Below are 9,162 nucleotides of genomic sequence, written 5' to 3'. Positions count from 1 at the left end.
GATTTAGCGGAGCATTTCCATAGGCCCCTTTCTTCTCAAGCTTTTGAACAATTCCTAGAAATCCAAGATTTATTACTTCAAGGGATTTCTCAATATAATGATAACTGCACTATAATTGGAAGCAAGTTGATCAAGAGGCCCATATCATATACTCCCTCCGTTCCAAATTACTCGTCGCAAAAATGGGTGTATCTAGAACTAAAATACATCTAGATACATCCATACCTGCGACAAGTAATTCGAAACGGAAGGAGTAAGTGGCTATGGAAAAGTGCTTGTAGGTTTAGACACTAAATTTTCTTCTGGCTTCTACTCCATGACAAACTAACACATGGAAGCTTCTTAAAGGGAGATCCATGCATTTGGAATTGTGTCTTCTGCAATGAAAATTCTGAAGAGAATGCGGTCCCATCTAATCTAGGGTTGTTCTTATGTTCAGAATTGATGGTCCTCTATAATTGGCACCAAGAAAAAAGGCAGTAGTATTTCATTATATGATGAGATTATTTTAACCTTGCAAAATCTTTCAAAAGAAGATGACAATGCAAACAACCATCATAGAATGTTAGAATATCTGAAGCAAAGAAATGGGGAAAAAAATCGGTTCAATGAATTGCTTCTTGGAAATTCTTCACGAAACAAGATCACACTCGAGCTTAACAAGGCCACACACATAGACACAATGTTTCTCTCCAAGCCATCGCCTCCTAGGTACTTCCATGCCACCATCTCGGTCCCCTCCTCTCTTGAGGCAAAATCATGTTTTGACCTTTTTCTAAAACCTATTCAAGATTTAATCCTAGTTTGAAAAAAATCCAAGATCTGATTCTTTTGCTACCGTCAGGGACCATGACGATAGGGTATAACAGCCTACTGGCAAGGTCCCTGGCGGTAGGGTTGCATGCCCTATCACCAAAAATCTCCTAAGTATTATACACAGTGCGTGCTCATGCCTACCGCCAAGCATCTTGGCGGTAGGGTTGTGCAGGCTACCGCCAGCCGGTTGGCGGTAACGATGTTTCCTACCGCCAAAGTCCCTGGCGATAGGCTGTTAGACCCTACCGCCATGGGCTCTAGAAGTAGCAAAATCTCGAATTTTTTTCAAACTAGAGTCAAATCTCGAATAAGTTTCAGAAAAGGATCAAAACACGAAAATTTGCTGCAAGGTGAAGGTGGGCAATATCTCCGGCCACTCCCTATGTGTTGACCTCTTCATTCATTTTGTTCTGTGCCAAGATCAGATTTCTTCAACCCTTAGATTAGTGAAGAAGGATTGCATGCCTGCACACATCACTTCGCTCTTGCACCGGCGTCAGCATCATCGGCTAGTTGCACGTCCATTGCAGATGAACCCATAGGGTAAAGAGAAGATAAACAACTTACAAAGGGATGCAGGTAGCTAGAAAGCGCACAACATAAGTCAAGCACACAGCACATGAACGATACACAAACTTCAGAAAATTGGGCAATCGATCAGTTCCAACAACAGAAAACATTGTTCACTTATATTTCCAAAGCATCACGAAAACCATGTCCTTCGCGACCTTAACCAGACAATTAGCCACAAGACACCCAAACTGAAAAGAACAAGGATAGATGCAATTTCTCCATCAAAAACTTCTGCGTCCCCTTGAATCCAACCAATCTCAAGCTATCTTCGCCCTTGAGAAGTCCATCTCCGGGTGCTGCAACGGGAAGCTCAATCAGACACAGCAAGTAGTGCTAAATCAACCAAGATGCATACAGGATGAGCATGCTGCCACTTACCTGAGACATGAACTTCTTGAGCATGTCCTGCTTCTGCATTTCATCACTTGTTGGCAGGCCCATCTGCTTCTGGCGCTGGTCAAACTGCAATGCAGAGACAAAAAAATTAGGGTGTGAAGAAATTGTAAGACGCCTAGTCAGTCCATCAATCAGGTTGTGCACATCACTTACCATCATCTTCTCCACAGTTTGCCTAGTCTCAGGATCCAGATCAGAAAGCTTGCTAGTCTCTGGTTCCACCTTCTGGGTGTCAACTTCAGGGTCGCCTTTGATCACAGATTTCCACCATTCCATTTGATTGTGCTTTGTAAGCAGTATAGACAGTGCTTTCCCATCCTCTGAAGGTATTATCAGAAGGAAAAGATGTTTTTCTTAGCAAGGGATCTTAAGGTAGGGCACATAGCATAACACATAACATAAATGGTCTGTGGTTCATACCTATGCTCCAGAAGCAGTCATCAACTTTAACTGGTTTGTGAAGCTCACCCTGGTAAGAAAGGAACACTGCATCAGCAAAAGATTTTACATGCAAGGGCAAGATAAACTGTTGTGTAGTTGATACTACTCACATCAATGATAGGAGGCTGGCCCTTCAGCCCAACCTTCAGATGATCCTTCTTAATCTCACAGACAACAAACCTTGACTTTGTTCCTTCAGGAACAGGAACATTAACATTAACCTCTGGTAACTGCTGAGTCCAGGAATACTTCTCCATATCAAGACCATTGCCAGCATTTGGTTCTGTTCAGTGAGATGAGTACCGTTAGTTAATCCCAAAGTGCATAACTGAAATATAATGGTTTTTCCCATAGGCAAATGAAGGCGATACCATAAATAAGACAGGGTCTAACAAATAAAGTGTGGCATTTTCACTATGATATATGGCACAGAACCGTGTTTGAGCAGACTCGGTTGTAGAACATATTAGGAGTTATAAACTGGTTTCTGACTGCAGTGAACCATGACTTCTGATGAAAAGAGATAATTAAACAAACTGGCTCTGTTCTGGGGCAGTTTTACAGATGACAAGGAAAATTTTATCATAAGCAGATACATCATACATGATAATAAGCATGGATTTTTAAGAAACTGAACAAGTGTAATTTCATCCTAACTGGGTAATTAACCATGCCGCTAGTCCCCTATTTTTTCAGGAGCAGAACAAGTTGTCCAACAAATAAATATCCCATATATACAAGTATGTAAATAAACAACATTGTTACTACATAGTATGGACGAATTAGACCAAGTTCCTACTATCATAGTATGTCCAACAAAGCATCAACATAAACTCATCCAGTATCTATGGCGCTAATAATGAATAATGGCTAGACCACTTGACCTATTTAAAATCTATAATTGAGAGCTAGCATAGAAGCCACAATATCCTAAACCCTATGAACTAACAAATTCGACATTACCACACCAACAATCCAACATTAAGCATCAATATCAATTAAAGTCAAAGGGAAATGAAAACAGGGCGCTTACTGTTCGCCTTGCCCTCCTTCTTCTCCACCTCAGTGCTGGCATCCTTCTCCGCCGAGCTCCCTGCACCGCGCTCCTCCGTCACCACCGAGCTCTCCCGCTTCTCCTTCTCGGCCGCGGCCTTGACCACCCTCTCCTTCTCGGCCGCCGCGGCCTTCTCCAGCTCCGCCGCCTTCCTCTTGGCGTCCCTGGCCTTCCTCTCCTCCGCCTCCACCTGCGCCCTGCACGCGGAGGCCATCGCGGTGACCTTGCCAACCGCGGAGGGGTCGCGGAAGAGGTCGGAGCGGCGGTGCGCGACGTCGATGGCCGCGTGGAGGAACGGGAGCGCGCCGCCCTTGCGCTCGAGCACCGCCTCGAGGACCTCCAGGTCCACGTCGACCGCCGCCGGGGCCGGGGCCGCCTGCGGCTGCTGCGGCGGCGCCTCCTCCTCCTGGATGTCCGAGATGATGGCCATGGCCGCCGCCCCTGCTCTACTCTAGGGTTTCGGCTTCGGGTCGCGCTCGTGTGGGGATCTCAGATTGGAGAGGTAGGGGTTTCGGCTCAGACGGATGGGTTGACGAGGCTCCGGGTCTCGCTTAAATTGAGACCTCTGCGCCGCCCCGGCTTGCTCTGGAACATTCCGGAGGTGCCTGGTACTGTGGGTTCAGTTACTGCGGTGTCTACTCGAATTGTGTCTTTTGAGTTCCCAAAATATTCTTATTTGAAGCTTTTTAGGGTTTGAATTCACTTCCACTACTACGGTATGTATTCGAATGGTGTCTTTTGAGTTTCCAGCATATGAGCGAGTTTCTTTTTCAAAGCAAAAGAAAAATTGAGTTCGTTTTGTTCTCAGAAACAAAAAATGTCGTTTTGTTCTCGGAAACAAAAATGAGTTTGGAACTTTTTTTGTGGAAAGGATTTGCCTCGATTCTCATTAGAAGAAACCATCAACACAGTTTACCAACGCATCGTGCCGTCTTCTATTGTTGTGTTGGACTGTAGTTTATGTATAAATTACGTATCACTCATCCTAGATATCATGATCTATTATGTCAAAGCTTTTACATAAAATGATGAATCAGTCTAAGAGGGTGGTAGATCAGTTTTTTGATCGAAGGGCCACACAACCCCTATTTTTATTATGAAAATGGAGTTGTTTACAGCGCAACTAACCAACCATACGTCACTATTCTATAACCACATCATGATGCTTCAACCTAGCAAATTTAACCGTTACACCACTAATCTATATTACCATACCAGGATGCTCTGATCTAGGCAAAACTAACTAAAAAGGAACTTGATGTATCAAGAACAGCAAACACTAGCAAATAGGACTTACATCCAACCACACTAGCTACAAGTATCAACAACCACTCAACAAACCATAAAAGTATCACAGTTTAAAGGCACGACATCGAAATTAGCAGAAAGGCTTCAAGGCCAGCAAGCATTTCAGTGGTTGGCTTCATAAAATCCTCCTCACATGTGGGGCCAAAACCATGCCCACCTCTGAAGACATCACGAGTCACCATGTCTAGACACCTGATGAAGCATATTTTGTGCCCCTCTTTTCTGCAGATTTTTTCAAGAGTCTAGCAGTGAACAAACAAGAAAAATAGTGTCAGTAGGATCTCTGGGCATAACACTTTGAAAACATGATTTGTTCCTTGTTTTCCATATAGACCACAACAGAGCAGCAACACCAATAAAATAACTACCCTATCTTTGCTAGTATAGCTAGACAACCAGTTCTTGCAGAGGTCAAAAAAAGACATTGGAGATCTCTGATTCCCCAGAGGGCATCCCACAATATTCTACCAAAAATTAGATAAGGAGCAAGAGAAAAATAAATGATTCACACTTCCTTCAGTCACAAAACTTAGCACATTTCCAGCCTTTTTTGATGAAATTGTCCTTGGTTAGAATCCTATTTTTATTACTAACCAAGAGAAGGCCTCAACTTTAAGAGGCAGCTTCATCCTCCACATATTTTTAGAAGATAAAGCATCTTGTCTAGCAATAAGATAATGATAAAGAGATAACAGAAAAGTTACCGAAGGTTGTAAGTAACCATTTAACTTTGTCGGGCTTATCCGACAGAATCAGCCAACCACACATATCAAGTAAGTTATTCCACATATCAAGATTCTCCCCATGTAAACATCTTTTGAACCAATGCAATTAAAATCCAAGGTAAATACTTTTGAAATGGTAACATGTTACAAAATGTTAAGCTCTAAAGATGACGAAAAATCAAACAAATCAGTTTATCCTTTATCCACGCATCTTGCCAAATTCTAGTTCTACGACCATCCCCCACAACTCTCTGACAACAACAATAAAAGATATTCTTAACTTCCATTAAGCCATTCCAGAAGTGAGAGTTGCCAGGATATTATTCACATTGAGGCAAAGTTTTCTTCTTCAGATACTTTGCCCTAACCATCTCATGTCAACACTCTCCTCATTTTCTTGTATCCAGAGCCACTTGTAAAGAAGACTAACATTTTTAACTTCTTGATTAGTAACCCCCCCCCCCCTTTTTCTTGCTGGACCAAATGGGCTAAAATCAAAATGTTTACCAACACCTTTAGGCAATCTAAAAAAGGAAAGCATATGACCAGGGACACTACTCGAGAAAGCCACAGTTAGAATGAGCCTATCCCCATAGGAAGAAATCTCTCCTACTAGGTAGCTGCTTTCTTCTCACATTTCTCCTCAACTATTTCCAATCGCTATTACCAAGTTTCTTGTAGTGTAGAGGCATACTTAGGTAATGAAAAGGAAAGTTTCTAATGCGCAAGTAAAGATCTTAGCATAATCCTTATGTTTTAGTTCCGCCTCACCAAAGAAGTAAACCAAAATTTTAAAGATAAAAAATTTAAGACTAGTTAAATGCTCAAAAAACACAACGAATTATTTTAGGATTCCTAACTCCTTCTAAGTCGTCCCCAAAACAAAAGATCATGTTGTCGGCATATTGTAAAATAGAAAGGCAACCTTCATAAATCTAAGGTGCTAGACCTTTTATAAACCCTTTCTCCTGAGCCCTTATAACTAGGGTCACAAGGACATCAACAACTATATAAACACTGTGGGGGAAGGGATCTCCGTACCTAAGACCCTTTCTAGTAGTAAAATAATTACCCAACATATCATTTGAAGTAATAGCCACTTTATCATCAACAATAGTTGACTTGGTCCACTGAATAAACTTTTCAAGGAATCCTTTCATCTCTAACACAAAAAGCATAAAGTCCTAGTTATTTTTATCGTAAGTTTTCTCAAAATTGACTTTGAAAAGCATGCCAGGAAGCTTGCTCTTATGATTATAGTGTGGTCTCATGCAACATTACTACATTATCCAGTAAGTAGCGACCTTTAATAAAAGTTGCTTGTATCTTGGACACTAGCTTGTAAGCAACTAGCATAACTCTAGTGTTCAAAACCTTGGTAAAAATCTCAAAAGGGACATAAAGCATGCAAAATAGGCCTACACATATGAATCTAACCAGCCCCCTGGCCTTTGGCAATCAAAGTAACTACACCATAGTTTAGCCTATAGAGGCCTAGTTTGCCATCAAAGAAGTCACTAAATAGTTGGACTAAATCACGACAAATTAAATCCCAAATGAATTAGTAAAACTCAATGGGCATTCCATCGGGGCCAGTCACTCAGTTATGTTTCATAGAGAAGACGACAAGTTTGATATCTTCCAAGGCGAATCTGGGAGTCAACACATTATTGCCTTTAATATCTAAACAAGTAGGAACATGAATACTTGGAGAAATAGGTAAAAGATCTACAAGACCAAAAAACTCTTTATAGAATTTGGTAGCATAGTCCAACAGTTCTTTATCTCCGTGGATAATAACCCCATCCCGCACAAAACAAAAGATCTTGTTCTTTCTATAATCATCGACCCATCTATGGAAATATTATTGGGTTGGTGCAGCATTTTTGTAATTTTTGTATTGAGAGACCAATGTTACAATATTTTCATATTCGAAAGTATCTAGAACCATCCTGAAGTTACATCATTTTACAAAGATATAAATCCTTTACCTACATGTGCACATTGATAAATAATATGGTAGTAGATAGAATTCTTGCATATGCGGTTGGTAATTAGCAGTGCATACAACCCCATGAAAGCTCTCTTTATTCCAAGCTTTTTTATGTAACAAATACATGGTTGTATTCATAAAGGTAATAGACTTAATCATAATTTGTTCATATTGTGTCTAGTATATTCTGCATCATAGAAAACCGAGTAAAAATGGTACTATTAGCTTATGGATTATTCTTTGTGTGGATGAAATATGACAAGCTCAAACATTAAGTAGATGACGGAATTTGGCCATAACTAATTTGTGTAGGTATCTAAACTTATTGAGCTATAAAGGATTGATGAGAGCCATAAAAAGAAATTGAAGTTATACATGAGATTCCAAATTGCAGAATATGAAACACATGGTTGCAACTTCAAGTTTAGAAATCAAGGTCATCAAAGTCATATAATATACCTATAAAGGGACAAAAGTTTATCAAACTAATGACTCTTCTAAAATTATTGCTCAAATGGGAAGTACAGTTAATGAAATAGGTGGCATGCAATTTATCAAGAGGGCCGATAATAAACATGTTAATTACTAGATTAATATTTGTAACCTGGTTTCAAGAACAATAGTAGACATTCTTTATTTGCAAATAATTTTTAGAATAATATCACCCTGTCCCACCTTTCCATAAAGATTAACTACCAATTCACAATTGTCATCATAACAATATTCAGTAAGTTGAGAAGAGGGCATTGCTAGTGGTGATTAGATGTTGCCAGTTTTGCCTCATGCAAAGGGAGCACTGAATTGCAACTATAATTTAACAACCTGACTCAAATGGATATTTCTGGGAAAGGGTTGTTGGTAGAGGTGCATATGCCTTTACATCTAAGGATGAACATATATGGTTGGAAATTTCACACATGAACGTACAGAGGGGAAACATATCACTTATATTTTGAATTTTATCTAGAGTATTTAAGTCACCAGTTCTTCTAACTAACTATCAAGCCTCTAGAGGAAGTAAAAAAGAGAAATATATCCAGGTAGATTGGGAAAATCATTCTTATTATCTCTTAATGAGGCATTAGAATGGACGTGTTATTGGTGAGTGTGGCACAAAATAAGCAATACATTGGTCTGAATGCCACCGCACTTCTCCCAGATTTAATCCCTTTTTAGTAGAAGATATCTAATCCAAGTAATATGTATGTAATGTGAACAGTGGAACTAATTCCAGCTTAACAAGATGGATCAGGATGTCATTCCTGACTTCCTTCTGCCACCACACTATTGTGGGGGTGGGCCACAACTAGTCCTTGACATAAGCCACATATCACATGCCCTACCATCCCTAGAGCAGCAACCTACACTCTCCTTGGCAGGGCAAGAAAAGCAAGGATCACATCTCACCTTTTTTCAACTCCTCTTTGGGATGCATCCCGGCATCTTGAAGCTGGCGAAGAGAACTGGGGTGGTGGAGCTCAATTGTAGTTGGGGTCATCGTGGCTCCTCACCATTGAGTCCGACTATGGACGAGGTGAGATGCTGGGTCATTGTTATCCCACTAGAACACCCTAAATGTGTCGCATCCTAAATTCCCCCTCCCATCACTACCTCTAATGGAGGATATTGTCTCAAACCAAAATCAAAAACAATTTCACGACAGAAAGAGAACCAATGAACAAGAATAAAAGATGCAAACCAAAACCGAGAAGGCAACAGAAGGAGCATTAACCAAAGCATGATGGGCTTGCTAGCAGGAGCACCCCTCAAGCGGGGACACACATCAACAAAGCATGGAAGCCACAACACATGTGCCGCCTATGACCACCCCTTTCCCCTCATCTGTGATCTATCCC

The 9,162-nt window shown here is 40.8% G+C and overlaps 1 protein-coding gene across 1 annotated transcript; it reads right to left on the bottom strand.

Moving 5' to 3' along the window:
• Nucleotides 1–1,477: 1,477 nt before the first annotated feature.
• Nucleotides 1,478–3,818, bottom strand: LOC123150197 (protein BOBBER 1). The gene is made up of 6 exons (XM_044570023.1): nt 3,260–3,818; nt 2,337–2,509; nt 2,206–2,254; nt 1,939–2,105; nt 1,768–1,851; nt 1,478–1,685 (listed from the first exon to the last, which is right to left on the bottom strand). Exons 1-6 carry the CDS (start codon nt 3,708–3,710, stop codon nt 1,647–1,649), a joined length of 963 nt encoding a protein of 320 aa, XP_044425958.1. The 5' UTR covers nt 3,711–3,818; the 3' UTR covers nt 1,478–1,646.
• Between the last annotated feature and the right edge of the window lie 5,344 nt (nt 3,819–9,162).

This window comes from Triticum aestivum, chromosome 7A (assembly GCF_018294505.1).
Source record: "Triticum aestivum cultivar Chinese Spring chromosome 7A, IWGSC CS RefSeq v2.1, whole genome shotgun sequence".
Lineage (NCBI taxonomy): Eukaryota > Viridiplantae > Streptophyta > Magnoliopsida > Poales > Poaceae > Triticum > Triticum aestivum.
This window is presented reverse-complemented; position numbering and strand designations above follow the sequence as displayed.

Bases quoted from the DNA above. Each gene is read 5' to 3' on its own strand.
- LOC123150197 (XM_044570023.1), bottom strand. From the start codon at position 3,710: ATGGCCATCATCTCGGACATCCAGGAGGAGGAGGCGCCGCCGCAGCAG. The intron at 2,255-2,336 runs GTGAGTAGTATC...CTTTCTTACCAG, and splicing joins GCCAGCCTCCTATCATTGAT to GGTGAGCTTCACAAACCAGT. The intron at 2,106-2,205 runs GTATGAACCACA...TAATACCTTCAG, and splicing joins TGACTGCTTCTGGAGCATAG to AGGATGGGAAAGCACTGTCT.